Source organism: Populus nigra, chromosome 14 (assembly GCF_951802175.1).
Source record: "Populus nigra chromosome 14, ddPopNigr1.1, whole genome shotgun sequence".
NCBI lineage: Eukaryota > Viridiplantae > Streptophyta > Magnoliopsida > Malpighiales > Salicaceae > Populus > Populus nigra.
Window position 1 is genome coordinate 5,921,362 of NC_084865.1, and position 24,843 is coordinate 5,946,204.

At 32.0% G+C, this 24,843-nt stretch overlaps 3 protein-coding genes and 1 non-coding gene across 6 annotated transcripts; 2 read left to right on the forward strand and 2 right to left on the reverse strand.

Annotated features, from left to right (window-relative positions):
• The first annotated feature begins 4,407 nt into the window (after window positions 1–4,407).
• LOC133672347 (peroxidase 41-like) lies at window positions 4,408–5,800 on the forward strand. Its single transcript, XM_062092733.1, has 3 exons — window positions 4,408–4,793; window positions 4,878–5,072; window positions 5,187–5,800. Exons 1-3 carry the CDS (start codon window positions 4,572–4,574, stop codon window positions 5,763–5,765), a joined length of 996 nt encoding a protein of 331 aa, XP_061948717.1. The 5' UTR covers window positions 4,408–4,571; the 3' UTR covers window positions 5,766–5,800.
• Window positions 5,801–6,269: 469 nt separating this feature from the next.
• TRNAK-CUU (transfer RNA lysine (anticodon CUU)) lies at window positions 6,270–6,342 on the forward strand. Its single transcript has one exon. It is a non-coding gene; the product is annotated as a tRNA-Lys (tRNA).
• Window positions 6,343–7,508: 1,166 nt separating this feature from the next.
• On the reverse strand, window positions 7,509–9,164 carry LOC133672786 (protein-S-isoprenylcysteine O-methyltransferase A-like). Of its 3 annotated transcripts, XM_062093314.1 has the most exons (3): window positions 8,985–9,164; window positions 8,539–8,632; window positions 7,509–8,430 (listed from the first exon to the last, which is right to left on the reverse strand). In XM_062093314.1, exons 2-3 carry the CDS (start codon window positions 8,624–8,626, stop codon window positions 7,844–7,846), a joined length of 675 nt encoding a protein of 224 aa, XP_061949298.1. In that variant the 5' UTR covers window positions 8,627–8,632; window positions 8,985–9,164; the 3' UTR covers window positions 7,509–7,843. The 3 variants fall into 3 exon arrangements, with proteins under 3 accessions (XP_061949298.1, XP_061949300.1, XP_061949299.1); XM_062093316.1 differs by having other exon boundaries at window positions 7,509–8,632; XM_062093315.1 differs by lacking the exon at window positions 8,539–8,632 and having other exon boundaries at window positions 7,509–8,538; window positions 8,985–9,163.
• A 7,918-nt stretch (window positions 9,165–17,082) lies between these two features.
• LOC133672367 (probable terpene synthase 6) lies at window positions 17,083–22,758 on the reverse strand. Its single transcript, XM_062092758.1, has 6 exons — window positions 22,518–22,758; window positions 22,040–22,412; window positions 21,677–21,895; window positions 17,904–18,048; window positions 17,529–17,771; window positions 17,083–17,411 (listed from the first exon to the last, which is right to left on the reverse strand). The coding sequence occupies exons 1-6, from the start codon at window positions 22,741–22,743 to the stop codon at window positions 17,115–17,117; spliced, it is 1,503 nt and encodes a 500-aa protein (XP_061948742.1). The 5' UTR covers window positions 22,744–22,758; the 3' UTR covers window positions 17,083–17,114.
• Between the last annotated feature and the right edge of the window lie 2,085 nt (window positions 22,759–24,843).

The following is a 24,843-nucleotide window of genomic DNA, read 5'->3' on the forward strand; positions in this document are numbered from 1 at the left end:
AAACCAAGTTTTTAATTAATCCAGAAATAGATTATCTTTTCTTTAGCATTGAGATTTGGAAGTAATGAGACAAATCATTCATAGCATGAGGATGAACAGTGGGGGCAATCAACATCATTATTGAGGCATGTTTTTATGAGCATAATCTCAAGAAAACATTCACAAGTTCAAGTTGTTTGCTTAATCAATCATTAATTACATGCAAGCTGCTGTTGAAAACTAGTAATTTAAGGAATATATATCGACATTAGTGGTGTCCATATCTAGATAATTAGCATCAAAAGATGGGATTTTTCTGCATCAATAACAACTTGTTTCACATGTATAATGAGAAATTAAATATCATTCAGACCATTTCCAAATGATTAGGATGACAAAAAGGATTGAGTTTGATTGCTGCTATCTGGGTTGTAATTGAAGCATCATAACTCGATGTTAACAATTCCACTCGCCAGTTTTGAAGGCTAATTGGACCACTGTTACATTACAGGCAAACTTGTACCCAAGAGGAGCAGTGCAAGAAATACGAAGAGCAATATCAAGAATTGAATAAAAAAAAAAAAGAATTGAAAATGCTAATAATGGAAGGTGTAACTTAACTGGTTAAGTTTTAAATTTGTTTTTTAATAATTATTAATTTGAATCCTACAAATTTTAAAGTCACTGAAAACTTATATAATTATTAATTTTAAAACCCATGAAATTAATTAATGTACGCACAAATTAATCCGAATATTTATATTAATAATAATAAAAAGAATCGAAAAGGCTGGTGCAGCCATAATGCCCCATGTGTTTGTAGCTCCCATAGCAGTAAAGTGGATTTTAAAGAAGAAGATGAGTATGGTAGACCAAACCAACTCCAATTATTAAAAGGTCTTAACTCGATAGAGAGGATCAGAGGAAATGCCCTTTTAGCATTCGATAAAGACTTGCAAGCAAAGAAAAAATAAAATAAAATTGAGCAGTCTCTTTTGTTTCCAAAAGCTTTCCAACACGGAAGCCAGAAGGAACAATAATGGGTCATGGGCTTTTCTATCTTATAGCTATTATGGAGACTGGCGAAAGCTAAATCTCAGGTCCGCTGTCTCTGACCTTAAAACGTTACGTTCTGATTAAAGGTTTCTTGTGATGGATTACACCAGATGGCCCACTGTCACGTTGCTACTTTCACCTCTGATGTTACTATTTCTCTAAAAAAAGCTAACATTGCAACTCAGATATGAGCTTTCAAAATCTTTTTCTTACTGCATGAATAACTATCCCGTTAAAGGGCATTGCAGATAAACTTCAATGAAAAAAAGCTTAATTTCTCCAAGTTATTTCCTTTCAATTCAGGCTACCTTCGCTCCTTTTGATCGGAACAGCTGGTGGAAGATGCTGGGGAGGCAAGACGGCTAACCAGTGGAACATGTATAGTTATATACACAGGACTTCCGCCCTGAAGGGTTAATAATATGATTTCATGTCATACAAGGGGAGCTTAGGAATGGATGGCATGAAATTGGAGAAACAAGAAATCTATGATGTCCCTGCTCGCTCTTATCCATGTGGGCTTGGATAGTTTGATCTACTTATAACATGGATATTGTCTAATCTTTGTGGAGATTAGCAGGGTGGAAGTAGCATGGAAACAAAGCTCCAAGCAGAAACAGATGAAATCCAATTAGACGATGCTTTTATCAATAATATGCTATAACTTTTCCTTCTTTCTACTTTTTTGGCTGGAAAATTATTGGCCTGTATTCAAGAACATGGATATGACTCCATTATTTCAAGATTTGTATTCTAGAATTGATTGATTTATTATAGTTTTTGTGCGCAGATGATCAATACAACTTTTTTGTGGAAAAAACCAACGACCCTTTTCAGCCAACGTCAAGAATCAAAACAAATGTCACCCTAACTTGTTGATCTTGATGATATTGCATTGCTATTCTTTTGTGTTATAAAACAAGTACTTGGTTTTGAAATAGGTTTATCTTGTTATAAAAATGTAATTAAGGTGGCCTATATGTCTTGAAATTAAGTGAAAATTAAAGCTTAGAGCCTATTAAACTCTAAGTAGTTGGCTAAGCGTTTCCGTGATGAAAGGAGGTGTAAAAGTTAGGTTATACATAAAGGATCTTTATATGACTTGACTTTATAGTGAGGTTGTTATTTTTATAAATGGACATTAAAGATAAATTTTATTCTAGGTCCTCGGATGTAAATAAATTTTATCCTTGATATTTTATTTATTAATCTTATTATTAAAAAATTAGTAATTTTTATACATGATACAACCTCTACCCACAATATTCATTGTCAAAGGGGATAAATTCAATCAAAATTAATACCCACAATATACATTGAAAAATGAGCAAGTGAGTAATATTTTCTATGGATTTGTAGTTAGTAGTTTGATGTATGAACAACTTTGTACAAGACTTGACTTAGTATTTGTAGTATGTATGTTGGGAAGGTTCCAAAGTAATCAAAGAATAGACAATTGAAAAGTTGCTAAGAAAGTCATTAGGTACCTATAAGGAACTAAGAATTACAAGTTGACTTACTGACATACTGATCATCTTAAGATGATTGACTATTTAGACTTACATTTTGTTGGTTGTGTAGACATAAGAAAGTTTGAGTTAATGAAACATTTTTCTTCTTGCTGGAGGAGCTATGTTTTGGAGAAGTACTGAGAGCTTTATTTACCATGAAAGCATAATTCAGTGCATGCTATAAAGCAACGATACAAGTGACTTGGTTAAGAAATTCTATTTCTGATCTTAAAGTTGTCGATTCCATATCAAGACCAATAAAAATATATTGTGATAATCCGATTACAGTTTTCTTCTCTTAGAATAATAAAAGTGGAAGCTGAAATAAGCATATCGATATAAAATAACTCATTGTGAGAAAGAAAGTGAAAGAACATGAAGTGCTCATTAAGTATATTAACATTAAGCTAGTGAGTTTGGATCCCATGACTAAAGCATTGCTAGCAAAACAATATAAAGATCACGTATATAGTATGAGTCTAGCTAACTCATTTGATATTTGACTTCATTTTCTTTTAATTAATTGTTTAGAAATTTTCTTTATGTTATTCTTAGAGATTAAAGTGATGTTTTGTGAATTATTTTCTATATTTATTGGGATATATAAAGTTGAACTAGAATGACTTGTTAGAAGTTCATTCATAAAGTTCATTTACTTATTTTTTTAGAATGAAATGTATTATAATACATGAAAAGAAATACTTAATTATAAAGTGTGATCGCTATGATTCATATATTGTACTTTTAATTTAAGCGTGATTGTTTTTATTTATTGGATATTTTGAACTATATAAAGATATTATTACTCTTTAGGTAGTGTTATATGAGCCAAGTGAGAGAATATTAAAAAAATATCATATAAATTTTAAACTAAGCGAAAAATAAAACTTAGAGCCTATTGGATATTAATAGTGGGCAAGCACATGTGCGATAAATAGAGGGGCAAAAGTTAGGATATAAAGGAATTTTAGTTTAGCCAAAAAGTGGTTCACACACACTATCCTTAAAATTTGACATAAATTAGAAGATCTTTTATTTCTCGTAGCACAAATAGTTTCAAACAATTACTTTAATATTTAATCAATCATGGTAGAAGATATACATCTTACTAAATTTTCGTTGCGAATCGAAATATTGAAATTTTCTTACACATCTTGGAAGGCTTTGGTACTAACATGAACAATAAAGAGTTACTGGGCACCTGCTAATGACCACAGCCAGAGGCATGGAGGCAAAGCCAGGCATATTCTTATACATAAGAAGCTATCAGGTTATGAATTTTTCTGATATTTTCCCGTGATCATCTGCATCTGGAAACGCCAGCTACATCATCAATAGGTGCGTGCAAAATCCATAAAGTGTCGAGTTGCTAGCTCACATGTGATCAAGCCTTGTCCACTTCCCGAAGAAACCTTCACGTGAAGACAAAGCAAACCCTTATTATGAAGCCTTTCACCCCTTTTAGACAGGATCGATTGAGCCATATGTTATCAACAATCTATTTATGACAAACATTGGTATTCTATTTCTCACAATTCTTACTTGCAATCTTGCAATAAAGTGAATGGTAGCTAGCATCATGCTAAGATTCCCCCTAAGAAATGCCAGAATATTAGATGGACAATGCAGGACTCAGAAGTTTGTACAAGTATTCCTTGACTGGTTAAAATTAATGAAGAAATTCAAGCTGATGGTAGTAGAAAGTAGAAACCATGGAAAGTAAAGCCAACCATCTCGTTGATCTCTCTTTATTACAGTGATCAGATTATAGTTTAGAATTGGCTGTCAGCAGCATCACTTAGAAAGTACATAACATGGACTTGGAAATCATATATTAGTTTATAGAAAGAGAAGCCAACAAACTCTTTTGTCACTGGTTTTCACCAAAAATGGGGTATCTTGGCTTTTCTTGTTGTCTCAACTAGCCTTCTCAGTCTGGATTTTACTGTGGCATCTACTGCCAAAAACAGCCATAAATAATTGAGAAGCATAATTGATTTCCGTCACTGTATTCATCACTCCTTCATGGATAGAGTTCAATTGTGTCTTGCCCCAATTTTCTTTCTGGTTTTGGTTCCTTGCGTGGCTAGAGGACCAAATGCACTAGGCCTTAGCTACGATTTCTACAATAAGACTTGTCCCAATGTAGAGAAAATAATCCACAATGTGGTTTCTCAAAAGCTTTTGGAAGCTCCTGTCACCGCTGCTGGTGCTCTTCGCATCTTCTTCCACGACTGCTTTGTTGAGGTACAAAGAGTGAAATTACAATGAACATAAAAACCATCATGGTCATTTCACTGAAAGTTCTCTCTTTTTCTCCATCTTTTGAAGGGATGTGATGCGTCAGTCTTAATAGCATCAAGGGTGAGTAACAAGGCAGAGAGGGATGCAGAAATAAATCTTTCTTTGCCAGGAGATGGCTACGATGTCTTCTTCCGAGCCAAGAGAGCTCTAGAGTTGCAATGCCCTGGCTTTGTCTCTTGTGCTGATGTTATGGCCATTGCCACTAGAGACTTGGTTAACTTGGTCTTGTCTCAAACTTGCCTTGAAACATTTTTAATTCAACATTTGTTAGATCACAAGTATTGAAATCTGAAAGAAGAGTAATAGTTTACAACTCACAATGCATGTTCTTTTCAGGTGGGAGGGCCAAGGTGGGAAGTGAAGAAGGGGAGAAGAGATGGGCTAATCTCCAAGGCCTCAAGGGTGGACGGCAACCTTCCTCAGGTGAACCAAACAATCCCTCAACTAATCTCACTTTTCAAATCCAAAGGTCTATCCACCATGGACATGGTAGCCTTATCAGGCGGACACACCATAGGTTTCTCACATTGCAAGGAATTCATGCCGAGAATCTATGCCTACAACAGCACATTTGACATAGACCCGACAATGAACCAGGAATATGCACGAACCCTTCGTAGTCCTTGTCCTCAGAAACATCTTGATCCAACTGTGGTTGCCCTTAATGATGTAACTACACCATTTATTTTTGACAATGCTTATTACCACAACCTTAAAAAGGGTCTTGGGTTGCTAGCAAGTGACCAGATGTTGGTTTTGGACCCCTTAACTCGAGGTTACGTGGATGTGATGGCTGCTGATCAACAACTTTTTTTCAATTACTTTGTTGAGTCCATGATAAAGCTAGGCCAAGTTGGAGTCAAGACGGGGAGTGATGGTGAGATTAGAAGACGTTGTGACTCCTTCAATAATTAATTAAAAGACGCTCTGCTGTTCTTTATTTTGTGATATCCTCTTTGTATGGTGAGAGTTGTTTAATGCAAATTCCAATCCCCATTACATTAGACAATTTTTCATCGGACAAACTTTATTTGAATGCTTTAACTATACATCTTTTACCAACAAATTACTTGCAGTCTTCATGTTTTTTCTAAAAATAGATTTTATAATATATCGAGGGTGTTTGAGAATATAGTAATAATTATTTTTTAAAATATTTTTTACTTGGAAATATATTAAAATAATATTTTTTATTTTAATTTAATATAAAGCAAAAATAAAATAAAATATTTTTAATTTAAAACAAAAATAAACCATCTCTTCATCTAACCAAGATAAATTGACGGCACAAACATGTCATATTCGGCGTTCGTTTGGCCAGTCTCCACCTTTTTCGTTGGACGGGTGTCGGAATAGGCGGTAGCTGTCCTCAGTGTTAGCTATGTTGTTACATAAAATAACCGGATAGACCGTCAACAAGCCCGTCTAGCTCAGTTGGTAGAGCGCAAGGCTCTTAACCTTGTGGTCGTGGGTTCGAGCCCCACGGTGGGCGTTTGTATTGATTTTGATTTTTTTCATTCTAATGCGGCATTTTTCTTCTAAACAAATTATATATGACTATAGACTGTTATATTTATCAAGACTTTCTTTATCAAAATCTCTCGTTATATTCGAATATAACATTATACCACGAGTAACAGAACTGGTTTACCAACTGGTTGGTAATCACTGTAAACCTTGGGCCTCCTAGTTTATCACATGAACCACGAGCAACTTTTGAGTTCTTACTAGTAAACCAGTTCATCACTGTCCAACTTTCTGCTATTATAGAAACATCTGAGTTGAAGAGTAACATTATCTTCCAACACTCCAAGTCTCTATGGCCAAGGCCTAGTTTCGTGTTCTTTTGGCTTTAAACTTCCTATTTTTCAATTCAGTTCATGGTCTAAGATATTGCTTTTACACTGAAACCTGCCCAAGAGTGGTTTCTTGCGCAGACGTCGTGGCAATTGTCCCAAGAGATACAGGTTCAATGGTAAAGAGCTAAGACAATTACCACCTCCACAGATTCTTTCATTTTTTGTTTCTCTACAATCCTCACTTGAAATGCATACACCATCAACTAGGAGGCCCAAGGTTTACAGTGCAAATGGGAAGAAGACCTTGTCTCTGAGGTTTAAGAGTGGCCGGAAACATTCCTCAGGCAAATGTCACACTCTCTGAAGTCATCTAACCCTTCAAATCCAAAGGATTATCTAGCTTCGACATGGTGACTTATCAGGAGCCCACTCCATCAGTGCCTCTCAATGCAAGGAGTTCATGAACAGAATCCATGGCTACAATTAATTTGACATGGGCACAACCATGGACCAAAACTATGTTAAAAAACCACGCACAAAATGATCCGACAGCATTGACCTTAGACAATGCCTATTACCGGAATCTTCAGAAGGGCTTTGGACCCAAGAACTCAGGTTTATGTCAATTTAATGGCCAAAGATCAAGATGTGTTTTACAGTCACTTCATCACAGCCATGATCAAGTTGGGTACTATACGGGTCAAGACAGGGAACGAGGGAGAGATCACGCAAGATTGTGGATCATTTAATAGATAAGATTAATTATTCCATTTCCAACTAGCATACCATGTATAGGTTGCTTCTTTAACATTGTAATCGAATCCTATAACATAAAATACAGTAAATGGAGATTTTCAAATGTGCACATGAATAAAAATATATCATTAAATAAGGCATATGCAAAATTACAGACTTACAGTCTTGGTGAGGATCAAAAAGATCAACAAAGAAAAAGTATTCCATTCCATCGATTTTAGCAAATTTAAATGGTTCCACTTCAAGAAATCAGCGTCATCTTTACTACCAAATGTAGTAATGGCAAATGCAAGCTCACTGGGGCTGATCAGTTTCAGCTTCAAATAAATTCCAAATTTCTTCAACAAAGCATCACTGGAACTTTTCTGAATCTTTCTCCATGAAACAAGATGAGGGTAACAAATGAGTTCAACTCTGTGTGTAGACTCCATAAGATCTTCACTTCACAAATGGAACTCCAGAAGGAGTTTTCGAAGCATATTCCACATACTCCGACCCAAAAAACTGCCTCAAGAAAAACTCTTCATATGGTATCCGTTGAGAAAAGAAGCGCCAGACAACAATAGCAAACCCAATTGTCGATATAGGATTACATAACATTATCTGAGTTCCAACTGACCAGATTAAGAAACCAGTGTATGATGGATGACGTACAAACCTATACACTCCATGAGTTATCAAATTATGTTGCTCCTCATGATTAACCTTAATCAGATGTGTGAACGCTTGTCCAGCTGTTACAATGGCTAGCTTCCGAGTAATCTCCCCAATTATAACCATCACAAGACCTAAATTGCTTACCCACCAATATTCCTTCAACCCAGGAAATAAAGCAATCTCAACAACATACTCAAGCAACGCAAACATCATTGCAAACACATAAGCTTTGCTGATCAAGAGTGAACTAAGATTAACACTTGATCTCCCATGAATAGCAGCAACTAAAACATATTCAGAACTATGAAAAAAGAGCACAGCCAAAAACAGCTGGGATAACTGTCTGCAAGCCGTATATCCAAAAATTTCTGTCATTTTTGTCAAATCAAAGTGAGCCAATTTCAGTGCCTTGTAACATTCAAATTTGTCTTCACACTAATGTGCTAAACCCAATGACTGTAAAAATAACTTCAAACCTGAAAAAGAAGGACAGCAGCAGCTATACATCATTAATCCTGAAACTTCATTCTTCATATCACCCAAAATTTGCTTCAAAAATGACATCTTTCTCTGAAAAAAATAAAGGGTTTCTGAATTTGTGTCTAAACGATCGAGATCTCACGGTCATTACCAACATAGTTCAATCAAACTCTCAGAAACACACCAGATTACACGTTAAGGTGTGTAGTAAATAACAATACTTACATTACAATGATGGAAAAGTTGATTCCTTTTACTATATGCACAACATAATTGATAAAAAAAGAAAAAAGAAACCCCAGCAGTAAAAACAGCTTGAAATCACACTTGCTAAAAGGGTTATCAAGAAAAATATTTAAATCTTAGTTAGAGTCTTAATAAGCAAAAAGTAACATCAAAGTTAGAATCTTTAACTCTAAGGGGTTAGGGAGAAATTTTTTACCTCTCGAAATTGATATTGAATTCTGTTAATCGGATTTCGAGGGAGAGATGGGAGATATGAGTGAGAGATATTGATGTTTGAAACAACTGTTTAAATTGTTATTCAACACTTTGGAAAATGCAAAACCACTTTTAGGAGTTTTACGGAAAAGTAAGTATAGTTTTGCGGAAGAGAGCGTCCTCTAATACTGAAAAGTCAGTATTCTTTAAATTCGGTGATTACAATTATAATTACGCGTGGAAAACAAGCAAATTAAATAATGTTGTGTGATTTTTAATTGAAATTATATTAAAATAATTTTTTTTATTTTTTAACATTGTTATATTAAAATTATTTAAAAATATAAAAATATTAATTTGATATTTTTCACATAAAAAATAATTTAAAAAGTATTTTAAAAAATAAGTTATAATACAAAAACAAATCATCTTCTAAGAGACTAGGCCTTGTTTGTTTGCTGGAAAGTAGTTTTCTTTTGAAAAGTGAATTTCGGGAAAGTGAATTATTTTCTGATATTTGGTAGTGTAATGAAAAATAAGTTGAAAAACATTTTCCAGTATTTGGTTATGTCATGAAAAATGAGCTGAAAAATAACTTATTAATATTTTATTTTCTCAAGTTTATTAAAATAATAAGGAACAAATCTTATAAATTTAAAAGTTGAATGAGGATGAAATTGAAAAAAAATATAATTTCATAAATTATCTCAAATAAAATAAATAATAATCAAAATAATAGAAATCAAATCTAAAAAATAAAATAAAAATGAAAGATGAAGAAATTAAAATAATAATAATTAATATTTCATAAATTATGTCTAATAAAATAAGTAACAATCAAAAGAATGAGGACCAAATTTGATAGATAAAAAAATTCAATAAGAAAATGAAAAGGAAAAAACAAATAATAACTATAAAAATGAGGACCAAAATTAATATAAAAATTAAATTTTAAGAGATGAAATTGGAAAATAAATATTCAAAACAAAATATATATAGCAATCAAAAGTTTGAGGACTAAATTTGATATAATCAGCAAATAATATGACATTTCTAAATATTTCACAACTTCCGGAAAGTGTTTTTCGTCCAAATTTTCCAGGAAAACACTTTCCTGGAAACCAAGCCAAAATTTTCTTTGACTGAAAAGTGTTTTTTGTTGACCAACTTTTCTAATGGAAAACAAACACAGAAAAATTTGGAAAGTGGTTTCCTGGAAACCACTTTCTAGAAAATAAACATTGCCTAATAGTTAATTTACATGTTTAGCTATAAACTTTGATTCCACAACAAAATATAAATAATAAGTATTTCACTACATAAAGAGATTTAACATAAATATATTCACACCTTCATTACTTAAACCGTAAATATTAACAATAATTATTGCTCGGCCGTGTAGAACTTGTAATCAAGTTTATACAATTTTATATTACAATTAATAACTACATAATATAAAACATAAACTTATCATGCATCATCATTCATGACCTTCATCATAATTTCTAGAAATACATTTCTTTTCATATAAATCAACATCTTGTTTGATACATGTAATTTCCTTATAATACTAGCAAGTTATACATATTAACAACTAATCAAGGTAAATACACTGGTAAATCAGATATACTGACACATCTAACCCATTCATGACAGTTAGTCAAGATAAACATTGGCATGTCAGATATATTGATTCCTCTAGCTCCACCCGTGGATGCTAATCAAGGTAAACACACTAAATTATAAACTATGGGGTTTAATATACATCTAAAAAAAAAAAACCCAACCCTTGCATACTCAATCATAAACTTAACAAATCATGTTCAATGGCTCCATCAAATATTTTCTCTCATAAACAAAACCATATACAATCATCCTTTACACAAGCTTCTACACAAAATCAATTCCCTCTTCTAAAATTCCTTATTAGCCAAATCTTATCCTTAAGAAGTCAAGGGTTTTCTTTTCAAAATTTCATGAAGTTAGGAATAGTCCACATATAATTTATATCAACAACGCATAGTTAATTATAATTTATAAAGTTCATTATCAATTATCAAATTTCTCCCAAACTCTACACTTGGCCAGCATTAAAGGCCCCCCCCCAATGATTTTAACTAGTAAATAGTCACCATATACTGATTCAACAATATCCTAAATAATCATACATTTTATCTTAACTTTCTCAAATAGTCATAATTCAAAGTATACTAAAACTTCAACTAAGCTTAAATAAAGCATTCATCTTCACACATCAACATAATAATCTTACACATCAATTATACCAAACAAATTAATTCCCTTTTTACTCCCCATTGGTGGGCCCTAAAGTCTTTTATAATATCAAGTTTTTTTTTCCAATTTCTTAAAATTTTTGTTCCCTTTCCTACCCCATTTCATCCCAAATAAATCAATTTTCATCAATTTTACATTTCCTCTAAATTTTAACCAAGAACCCTAATAGTTAATTTAAGTATTTTGCTTAATCTTTGCCTAATCTCATGAAATCAACAAGCTAATTGATAAAGAACACTTTACTCGTTTGTTTTGTGATCAAAATAAGCCCACCAAGTAACTTTCCGCCAATCCTTGCTCTGCTAATTTCTTTGGTTTATTTTTCTAACTCTTATTTTCTCAAACTTTAATCTCTCTTAGATTTTTATGTTTGTGCTTAAAACTATATTAATCTCACTGATAATGTTCTTAACTTGATTACCTAAGAGGTTTCGGAGAAAAAAACAAGGAAAAAAAGATGAAGGAAGCTCTTTATCTTTTATGGCTGGCGAGTTTAAAGTAATGGAGGGATTGGAATGTCTTTTTCAAAATTATAGTTTTTCCTTTGTTTTAAATCTCTTAAGTAATTCCAACTAATTCTCCAAGTTCCAACAAAATTTAATGCTATATTTGAACAAATTTATTTGTACTCTTTGACTAACCTTCGGTAAATACTTTATTCCCAATTTAAATTATTAAATTATTAATTAATTTATTTAATATTCATTTAAACTTGCTTAAAATACATTATACTTTCATATTTAGTTAAAATTTAACCCAGAGTTTACATTGGGTCTTTGGCCTATAAACTAATTACCCCTTTTAGTAGTTAAAGTTTCATGTAATTTCAAAGTCTAATGCTTAAGAGCATATATTGTATTGTAAAAAATCAAGTTAATATAGTAGCATGAGACACCTTATAGTTCCTTGGTTTCTTTTTTTTGGTTGCTAGGAGAAAAATATAAAGATTTTTCCTAAACACTTTTTGGTTGTGACCAGTAGTTTTGAATGGATAGTGTACCAAGATGAAGAAGACCATTTTCATGTGAAGGTGGATAACACTTTATAGTCTTGAAAGTTGTGTCATTGAAAGGATTGTGCAAAAATAATGAAGTGCTTAAAGGTTTTCCTCGTGTCTTCATAGTGTTGGGGTTAGATATTTTATTGAGCCATATAATGACAAGGGAGAACCAATGAAGAAATTGTCATAATGAATGTTTAAGGAATCACTATATGGAGACATGGAATTTTCATTGGAGACTTGAAGATATAAAGATTTTTTTGAAGATAAACAATACTAAGTTCATTGAAATGTTTAAGAAAAAAAATACGAAGACAATTTGGAGAAATAATATCGCTTTTTCATTGAAAAGTTCAGAATATTTTCTTATGAAAATGGAGATACAATTCACGAAAACTATCTAATTTCTGGCAATGCATTGTGGGATGCACCAACCTCTTTTTCTTTTCGTTTAGGTAGTAATTTTTTTTTATGAACTGTTGAATTTAACCCCTAGCGATCAAGCTCTTTATCTTTTTTAGAGCATAATATTCCTTTGTATCATACCCATTGTCATGTAAAAAAGACAAGTTTTATTGGGGTTATGTGCTCGTGTCACTTTGTATGAGAGAAGGGGTATTTCACAAATTATTTTTCTTTAATGACAACCAATATCTCAGTTGCTTATGGTTGTCAAAGATGTGATCATGAGCTTAAAGAACTTTAGTCAATCATGAATGAATCCCTCTATGTTCCTTTTTGAATGCCATAGGGCTATTAAAAGACCAATGTTGCTTGGGAGATCCTATTCTCTATTGTTGGAACCGAGGATATCCTTACATGATCACGCTTGGTTTTTTTGGATATGGTGAGACAATATTGAGTGATGGTGCCATAATTTGCTTTTGCGTGAGCAAATAAAAAAGTATTATGAAATATATATATATGACATTTTTATTATCGATGTAGACTCATATTATTATGGATTTTAATAGTTAAGTGATGATTCTTCCTTTTAACTATATCATTTGCCCATGTTGTGCTGCTAGTTAGATCAATTTTTTCTAACATAAGAAGAAAAAAAAATCTAAGCGTTGCTAACATGTTTTCTAATAAAAATATTTAATCATAAACTCAAAATATGATAAGACCAATGTTGCTTGGGAGATCCTGTTCTCTATTGTTGGAACCGAGGATGTCTTTACATGATCACGCTTGGTTTTTTTGGACATGGTGAGACAATATTGAGTGATGGTGCCATGATTTGCTTTTGCGTGAGCTAATAAAAAAGTACTATATATATATCATTTTTATTATCGATGTAGACTCATATTATTATGGATTTTAATAGTTAAGTGATGATTCTTCCCTTTAACTATATCATTTGCCCATATTGTGCTGCTGGTTAGATCAATTTTTTTAACGTAAGAAGAAAAAAATATCTAAGCGTTGCTAACGTGTTTTCTAATAAAAATATTTAATCATAAACTCAAAATATGATACATATTAGAAGATATATTTCTTAAATATTGATACAACAACATATTAAATGATATTTGTTTTTGAAATATTGAGATGACGACATATTGGATTAACCTACCAAACTTTCAAATCAGGTCATGAGATTAAGACAACTTCATATAAAGCAGGGGAAGAAGAAGCCTTTTTTCAAATCTTCTTTTCCCGCCCACTCTTTCTCACTCTCTCCCCTGACATAACCCATACCCTGCCACCATTATGGAAGAAACAGAAGACTCATGCTCGACCACCATACCCTGCCACCATTATGGAAGAAACAGAAGACTCATGCTCGACCACCATGAAGGAAGAAATAGAAGACCCGTGCCCGACCACTATACACTACGCTTGGATAGGGTAGGGTGGCCTCTCCCTTTGCCTTCTATAAATACATAGGTAGAACCAGAGAAAAAAAGGGGGGGCATTTTTTAAGAAAGAGGGGAACGAAAGAGAAATAGAGATCGGAGAGGAAACAAAGGAAACATAAACAAAAAAGAAAGGAAACAAACAAAGAGCAAAAACATAGAGTAGAGAGCAAGAGAGAGAGAGAGATTAAATGAAATAAAAAAGGAACAACCATAACAAAGAAATAGAAAAAAAGAAAAAAAGAAAAGGAAACAGAGGAAGAACACCCATTGGTGGCATCACTTTTTTCTTCTCACCACTGTGAACTGCACCATTCTTCCTCTTTGTTGCCACCAGCAGCACCGTGAGCAACCGTCGTGTAAGCCTCTACTTCTCTTCTTCTTCTTCTTCTCCTTCACCAGTGCATCTCCACTATTTTGCATGAATAGTGGAGTGTGAATTAATTCACTCTCTACTGTTCATATTGCATGTGAATAGTGGAGAGTTGTTCTACTATTCACCAGACCGAACAACGCAGGCCCAGACAAAAAATGGTTGGGCCGAGTCTAGCCCAGTCCAAAAAGAAAAAAGAAAAGAAAAAAATAATTCTGGGTTGATGCAAGTTTGGCATTTTAATACTCGGTTTTTGCCAAAACATTGCAAAATGATTTACACAGAAAAAAAAAGTCTTGTTTTTATGCATACGATCAAGTCTCTCAAATGATAAAAAAATCATATCGTATTTTCATACAAATTTGTTTTTCAAAAATAGATATTAGCATGCATTTTGACTTTAATAACTAGTTTATTAAATCCATGAGAACTAGACTAATATTTCAAAAATTCTAATTTTTTTTCTTTTAATATCTGAGATTACAAACTTACACGTAAGATGTATTTTTAATAAAAGTTAATTCTTTTTGTTGACATTAGAACGATTAGGTTTAACTTGATGAGGAATTTTCTTAAACCATAAGCGAATCAACAATTAGAAATACAATAACACCTCAACATATATTAGACAATTAAACAATGCAGCTTACCTTACATATTGCGTATTTGGGGTGCTAATACCTTTCAATTACGTAACCAGTTCCCGTGTTCGTGCCCAATTTCTAAGACCAGTTAGAGTTCCTAGTAACAAAAAACTAGGTGGCGACTCCCATTTTCTTTTTCCACTGATACAAGATAAGGAATCATTGTCTCCTCCATTTTCCCGATACTCCAAACAAATAAAGTGAAAGATCGGCGCGACGCTGCACACATGTGACAAAATAAATAAAAAACAATACGAAGCTCAATTTCTAATCAATCTAATATTGAAGGATGAAATCAAAGAGAAAATCAATTTAAAAAAGAAAAAAAAACCAAGTCAACTCGGGCTAATATGTTAAACTAGTGACTTGAGTTATAAGGTCAGGATAAAAAAAAAATATGAAGTTCCATTTCCAATAAATCAAATGTTAAAGGTTGTAATTGAGAAAAAATAAAATCCATAAGACCAAGATAACTCCACATAAAACAAATTGAAAACAAAATTACAAAGTTCAATTTCCAAATAACCTAATTAAAAAATAAAAATGACAAAAAAACCTAAATAAAAAAGATTGATTTGTTGAAGGGTGATTTTTTTTCTAAAAAACTATTCAATTAAAAAAGGATAAAAATGAACTGAGTTAACCTAGGTAAATCAACCAAATACGCGATCCAGTTCATGAGATCATAATAACCCCATGAAAAACAACTAAAAAAAATTATGAAGCCCAATTAAAAAAGGATTAAATTATAAATAGAGTCAATTTAGGTCAATCTGCCAAACTAGTGACTCAGATCATTAGATCGAGATAATTTCATAGAAAGTAAAAATAAAGATGATATTCAAATGGCCATTCACATCTTGAATTAGTTTCTTGAGATACTACTGGTAGCTTGATTATTTACTTTATACAACATTTAAACTATCAAGCATGTGTCTAGCAGCGTCATTTCATGAAATTAAAATTTTTTTTCAAGTTATTTTTTTTGTATTTTTAAATTGTTTTGATGTACTAATGTTAAAATTATATATTTTTTAAAAATATTATTTTGATGTATTTCTAAGTAAAATTATTTTAAAAAGCAACTTTTACCACTGTTTCAAACACCCTTAAGGTAAAAACAAACTAAAGGCTCTTTGGGATTGAGAAATCAGTACATAAACTTCTTTCATAAGAACCAATCATGTCACATAAATTTGCTATAACAACAATTAATTTTTAGGATGCAATATATTGTAATATATGGAAGGAAGTATTTAATTATAAAGTGCGACCACTATGATTCATATGTTGTATTCTTGATTTAAGTGTGAGTGTTTCCACTTACTAGATATTTTAAACTCTATAAAGATATTGTTACTTTTCAGGTGGTATCATATGAGCTAAGTAGGAGAATATTAAAAAAATATCTTTAAGTGACTGATAAGTCATATAAATTTTAAATTAAGTGAGAATTAAGGCTTAGATTCTATTGGAATGTAATAGTAGATCAACAACATCCATGATATATGAATGTGCAAAAGTTAAGTTACATATAAAGGGTTCCTAGTCTAGGTAAATTTTTTTGATGAAAAGCCTGTGTCTTCCATCCACACAGAGTAATCCTAGAGTTTTACATAGATTAGAAGAATGTCTGTTTATTTTTAACAGCACGTATAGATTTCTAGACAATTGTTTCAACACGTAATCAATCATATATGGTAGGAGATATATATCCTTTTAATTTTCCACTATGTTTATATGTCTAACATATTGAAATTTATCTTACACAAGCATCTTTTCTTAAAATGCACAATTTTTGGAAAGGAAAAAGAAACAGTTGTGGTATGCTATCTTGTGAAGAAACTGGTGAAATCTTTTATTCAATCATTTATTTCTATGACCTTGAAGAGTTCAATTCAGCATTTATTTCTATGCTTGATGGTTTCATTGGCATGACATGTGGGAGCTCAACATTTTAGCTTTGAAGGGGTATTTTCTCCACGAACAATAAACTGATGCGACCTTTCAAGCATGATGCATTTGTGTAGGCGTCGTTGCTCTCATAAACGACGTCTGTTGCACGTGCATTGTTAACACACACGTTAAGGAGATTCATGGAGATGGCAGTGGGCTTCAAGCAGTCTTCGTTAATGTCCTTCCATGCATCAGCACATGTTTTCTGAAGCTCTTTAACTGCCTCGTTCATGGAGACTCCATATTCTTTCATGTAGCATTCAATTGCTGAAGCACAATGCTCCCTCTTTTGTTCAAACTTCACATATGATCGAGCAAGGATGTTATAATAATCATTTTTTCTCCATAAAAACAATAAATTATAATGCTCAGAGGATGGTTTAATGCTGAATTTCGGACAAGTACGTAATTATACCTCATGGGTCACTATGTCATTCATAAGGCGGAGAAACAAACATCCTGCCTCGGAGATTTTCGCTTTACTTGTTAACCATTCCAATTCTTTGATTCTTGCAGTTTCAACTACGAAGAATACTGTTGTCGTTGCCATAAAACCAATCGAGATTTTTCCATTGCGCACATACTCATTCAATGGCGGCACAAAACGATCGTTACACCATTGAGCCTCGACTATGTAGGTTCTTATCATCTCTTTCATCTGGTCGATAGTATTTACAACAGAAAGAAAAGTAACATAAAACAGGAGAGAGGTCCAAGAGGACTTAAGTACAGCAGGACTAGGAGAGAAAAGACTCCAAAACGATACCGGAAAAAAGAAACTGAATCTTACCTCCTCCTTCACATAATTGACAGCAGTAAAGGATTTTCCATTCTTGCTAACTTCATTTGCAACGTCATCAAAATAACTTAAGAGAGCCCTATAAAGAGCTTTCATGGAATCCGTGGGTAGCTGATCGATGGCATCGATATTGCATCTGGAATGTTTTAAGAAATAACCTTTGTAATTCAACAATACAAAGAACCCGTATCACACGATTTATAGAGAGTAAATCTTGTTTTTAAGTTATATTTTAAGAGTTATTTTTTTATAAACAATATTATAAAAATGAGCTATTTTTTTTTCATAAACAAGAGTTAAAATAACTGAAAACATCATATTAAAAGAAGAGAGTTAGCATAAGTTAGAATTATTAAGTGAAAAATAAAATATACTTTGATTAAAGTGAAATCTCAACTCAATTTCATATCTTTTGAACTTCAGTAAAAAATTATTTGTAGCCAATAATATTATTTATGATTTTTTTTCCTAATCATTTCCATTGCAATATTTACTTAATTGTCATGATTTTTCTGAGAGTTGGTGATTTTGTTTTTAATGAGGCAAGTGTTTTAGCAGTAATTTTAAGATTTTGTTTTATTTTATTTTGTCACCATGTTTAAGAAGAACTGTAATATCTTTTTGAAAAAAAAACTTTCGTTCATGAATGAAATATTTTTAAATATTAAATTTGGTTTCTATATTTTATTTTTTCTTACAAAAAAGTCCCTACATGAATTTTTACTCATCGTATTTTATAGGAAATTCAATTTAGTCCATGATATTATAAGAATGTGTTCTATCTCAAATTAATAGTTTAGTCCCTGAACCGGTTGATAATTTTTGTTTGACTGACTTAATTTATTATGGATGTAATTATTTTTATGATTATGGTTGATATTAGTGAAATTTTGTTTCTTATATATTTATTTTGAAAATTCTGATAAAGTTTGTTATTTGACATGTAAAAATTTAATAACTAATTGTATTTATAATAAAATAAATGACAAAAAAAGCTTTTTACAAAGGACTTCTTTGTAAGAAAAAAATATAGAGAAAAAAGTAATTTTTTAAAAAAGTTCAGAGAGTAAAACATATGTATCTATGAAATTTTCATGCTTTAGGGGTATAACATGTCATTTTTTAATGGTATTTGTGACACTAACGGGAGGATGTGATGATAATATATATATATATATATATATATATATATATATATATATATATATATATATATATATAATGTGCATGGATGATATTAAAATAAAAAATAGTAGAAAAATCACTTCCATACAAAAGAAAGAGTAGGGGGGCATTTAAGTAAAAAATATAATTTTATCTATTTAGATGAAAAACTTAACAAAATAACGTAATGAAAAATTATTTTTTTTCATAACCGTGCTCAATATTTTGTGATATGTTCGTTCAACCATTTTTTTTCGTAAGTTATTATTTTTTTGAATTGAATTTAATGCTTTTGATTTTTATTTTCAGGAGACATATAACACCCGGTTGAGGGAAAGATATGAGAACGATCCTTTAACCCACCAAGATTTTGATCCGGATTTGTGAATGGAAGCAAGATCGTCTAGTGGACCCGATAGAAATTGGATGTACGGACTCTCCAACACTACGACTAAGAACTTGTGAATGACACATAGTGTCTCAACTATTAGGAGCCCGCAATCGGTATTGAGCACCCAATCTCATGAGTTCGTGCACTACCAGAAAATCGATAAATACAAACGGAAATACCGAGGGAATATTTTCGTTGGTAAATTTTCGAGAGATTTTACCGACGAAAATATTCCCTCGGTATATACCAGGGGAATTATCATGGGAAAAAAATTTAAAACAAAGCAAAAAAAAATGATGACGTGTCATTTTTACCAATGACATTACCAACGAAATTTATTCCGTCCGTAAATCCGTTGGTAAACTATAAACACTGTTCATCATGTCAATTACAAAGGGAATCATCGACGAAAAATTCCGTCGGTATTTTCCAGAGAGCTCCAGAACTGTTCACTTTCCAATTGCACTGTTAATTATTGTTCTTTACGGACAAAATCACCGACGAGCATTTCTGTCAGTAATTTCGTTAGTAAATTAATTACCGACGAAATATGTGTCTTACGCCGATGGAAAAATACCGTCGGTAAAACTGTTAAATCTTGTGGTAGTGGCCTTGCAACAACATACAACTCATCTCACTGAAAAATATGAGTAACTCTCGGTGGATTATGAACAACTCTGCCAAATGATCATGGACATGATGAGATCACATGTGGGTGGTACGTGTGCATTCTTTTTTTTACTATATGGTCCCGAGAATGACCAACCTCCTCCTTCTCCAGCACCACTATTGTTCTAGTTTAATTTTTATTTGAACATATAAATTTGTAATGAATATTTGGATTTTATATTATTCAAGTTTATTATTACATATTTCAATTTTATACAATTTTTTTTAATTTTTTTCTTTTTTTGTTCAAAAGATTTTTTTAAAAAATTATTTTTTAATCATTACAGATGGATATACTGACGGACACCATTCATCGTTATATTCCAAAGAGTTTGAAACAATTTACTTCATATGCCACTAACGAAAAATTCTGTCGGTATTTTACAGAGAGTTGAAATAAAATTACAATAAATGCCACTACCAATCCTTGATGGAATTATTCTGTCGATGTATTAAAGCGGATAATTTTTTTTTAGCGTGCATATTCCATCTGTGAAAACATTTTTTTTTATTGAAAGAAATGCCGACAGAAATGACATTACTGACGAACGGTTTCTATTTGTAAATCTGTCAATAAAAATGTTGCTGATGAAATATTAGTACAAATACTGATAAAAAATATTGATAAACCTATTAAATCTAGTAGTGCTTAAAATAACTCAAAAAAACATATTAAAAGAAGAGAGTTAGCATAAGTTAAAATTAATAAGTCAAAGATATAAATATACTTTTGACTAAAGTGAAATCTCAACTCATATCTTTTGAATTTTAGTAAAACATTATTTGTAGCCAATAATATTATTTATGATTTTTTTTCTGGTCATTTCCATTGCAATATTTACTTAATTATCAAGATTTTATGTGAGTTGGTGATTTGTTTTTAATGAGGCAAGTGTTAATTAGCAGTAATTTTAAGATTTTATTTTATTTTGTTTTGTCATCATGTTTAAGAAGAACTGTAATATCTTTTCCATAAAAAACTATTTTCGCTCATAAATGAAATGTTTTTAAATATTAAATTTGGTTTCTATATTTTATTTTTTCTTACAAGAAGGTCCCTACAAGAAATGAATAGTCATATTTGGACTTGGTGACCATTTGGAAGTGCAGTAACTTCTATTTTTAAGTGTTTTATAAATATTTTTTGGCTTGAAAATATATGAGTTTTTTTATTTTTTATTTTTTATTTATTTGTGACATTGAAACATGTAATTTTAAAATATAGTTTCAACCGCAATGTCAAATAATTATTTAAAAATAATTTTGTTATGCTAATAAAAACTATTTAAAATTAATTGTGATGATTGGTATATATAAAAAATAAGCATTAAGAAAAAAAATACAATTTAATTAGTTGTAGCTTAGATCCATTATTTAATAATAATAAAAATATATAGTCTCCTATAATATTTTAAATTGACAGTACATAAAAATATTTTTTGACAATATGATCCAGACATAAGATAATAAGAAAACCATTTTGTGAAAACATATTTTTTACGAAAATATGGAAATCTAAAGAAAAGGAAATAAATCAAACCTGATAACAGCCCTGGTAAAATGTTGAAGTTCTTCATACGTAGAATACGCATCATATGTGTCGTCTATGACGGTGATCAAAGCTCCAAGCTTTGTGGACAAGATCCGAGCAAGAGCATACTGAGGCTCAAAGTGCATTGCATTGACCCAAAAATACATCTCAACAATTCTGTCCCTTGCATAAGGCAACTCTTCAACCAAATTTAAGTCTTTCCACCAGCTGAAATATAAATAATAACGTCAAATTTAGCCCGGTGATGGTCATCGTTGCAAGATGGAGATAAAAATGGCAGCTCTTTACTTTGATTCTAACTTTTACAGAAAAGAAAAATCGTACCCCCTTCTCATTATAAAATAAATTTACCTTGAGAGTGTGCTTAGCTCTTGCTGGTGCAGTAATTGTACCCTGTTGAAATCTAGTTTTGCAAATTTAAGCAAAGTTTCGTTTCGAAAATCTTCTTCTTCGTAAAAAGAGATGAATTCCCTGGCCTCGAGTCTCTGAACGGTTTTGTGGATCGGTCGGATCAGAGCATACTTAATGTGTCTTCCAAGACGAGGGCCTGACTGCGTTGCCAAGGACTCTAGGTTTGTCCTTGAAAACTCCAAGGCTTCATCTAAGATTTGCTCTCCATTGACACTCAAATAGGCAGCTTCGTGCAAGCTAAGATTGCCTTTCACATCACTGGTAATGGTTTTCTTGAACTCACCATTGGTGTCCTTGAATTTCTTGAACACATCTGATACATACACAGTAATCAGTATATATATATCACAATACTCCCATACATGAATCCATGTATATATAGAATTAATGAAGAAATGCAAGATGCTTAGGTCGTTACCAGAAGACACTTTGCATCCATATTGCCTTAGAACTCGAAATAAAAGTGCAACAGTGTGGAGATCGTGGTCATTATTTTCAAGAAGATAGGGAAGAGCATCATGAACATAATCACCTTGATCTTCAATCTCAGTTTCGAAGTGATATGATACACCGAGGCGGCATAGCAGGTTGATAAACTCAACGTTTTCAACAGGATCCTTTTTAGAAGCCATTAACATGCCCATCGCAATAGTCTTCAACTCTTCTACTTGTCTATTGTATGATTCGAATTCCTGCGGGCAAAGTAAAAGTTCCAGTCATCAGCATCATACAGATATATTGTCATGTTGTTTAATATAAGAAAGAGAACTGACACTGTGTTTGTTAATGTTTTGAGCTCAGTACAACACCTAGCTAGCTAGCTTCATTACACTGGGTTATATTTCAACAAAATCATGCTTTATTTTATTTTTGTATGATCAACTAGTATTTGTGACAAATTAAGCAAAAATAAAGCCTCCATGAGATTAGGATATTACAAACGATATGACAGTCAAGGATTTGATTACCATTTCTGGGAACGAAAACGAAACGAAGCTAAAACCCCATTCAGTGGGAGGGAAGTCAGCCAATGGACGGAAGTTCTGCATGCGGTTTGCTGGTAAATCTGTCTGCAATGCCATCTTAGATGCCTACTATTTCTTGATTTTTGGTTAAGTGTGAAGTGTCCGGCGAACATAATAGCATGTAACCGCACTTTATAGGTGGATGGATAATGTTTGAAAATAATATAAATTATATTTTATAATTTTTCTCTTTCACATGGTATTAAAGATTTAAATATTAAACAGTTAGGAGTTTAAATTTTTCTGTTTTTATTTATATGATAAAAAAATTAATCATAAAATATGAATCTGTGTAAATTTCAAGTTTAAAGAACTTTCATTTGAGGGGATGTATTCATAGGAAGAGCAAGAATTTTTTTTTTAAAAAAGCCAAATTAAAAAAATTATTCTTAAAGAGCTAAAATTCAAGTTATTTTACTACTAAAATTATAAACATTGTCGAGAAACATTTATTTAGAGAGACCAGAGCCTTTATTAGCCCTTGTCTTTGACACTTGATATATTAAAAAATAATATAAATTACATTTTAAGTTTTTATCTAACCCCTTAATTCATTTAATTAAAATGATTCTTTTATAATTAAAAACTGGCCCTGATATTATTGGTCAGTCTGGTGAATTATTACTTATTTATCAAAGTCTTATTTCTCTTCCTTTCAACGACCAAGACCCTAATTATTTTGACGAGGGTCCGGCTGCCTGACCACGTAATTGTTTTTCTGCAGACAAGAGCAGTGAGAGAGATCGATCAGGATAGGCTAGCTAAGGCTGATGATAAAGATATACTATTTTCTTTTTTATAAACAAGGAGCAGCCTTAGATTGGACTAGGTTTTGATTATTTAAAAACTCTACCAAAACCCGGAATTAAATAAATCTTAAATTAACCTGCCAATTAACCACGTATTTAATATGTATGATTTCTAAGTTGAGGAGTTTACTGTGTGCCATGGCATAGCTAATGAGGGGACCAGACCGTGGGCTAGAGGGGTCAGACGGATCAAAAGGGAAGAAAATCACAGAGGGGTGTTGTTTTGTGAGCTCCAACTCCAAGAAGAGAAGAGAATCAACAGGCGCCCCCCGTGTAGTTATAAGCAGTTTTCCTGAAAAGCAGCAAAAATGCTTTGCTGTGCGGTCTTTTGGATGCCATGGCATTTTGTGGCTTCGGCTGTGTGTGGTGGCGGCACGTATGGAGCTCTCAAGCTATAATTAGATACTAGTTCCATGACTCGATTAATTTTTTTTACACAAAAAATATTAAAAATATCTAAGATTTAAAAATATTAAGTTTTTTTTATAAAATTATATCTAAGAGTCTTGGGTGTGGCTAAAACACCTGACCCAAGTGTAATATTTATAACATTAATAATAATATTAAACTTGCATGATTCAAGTTTAAGTGGGTCTGGCTGCAACACCGGACTCGAGAGCCTTGGATGTGAGTCTAGCTGCAAGGTCGTGTCATAAAAATATGATAATTAAATAGATTAATTAAAAAAAAGAAAAAAACTAATGAAGAAAAAGAAAAAAAAATCTATATTTACTGGGTTAACCCTTCAAACCAGGTTGACCCATCAAACCTTGGATTCGTGTCGTAAAAGTTTGATAACTAAATAGAAAAAAAAAATTTGACGGGTTCACACAGAATTAACTGGGCTAACCTGTCAAACCAAGTTAACCCGTTAAACCCAGATTCCGTGTCATGAAAGTTTGATAACTAA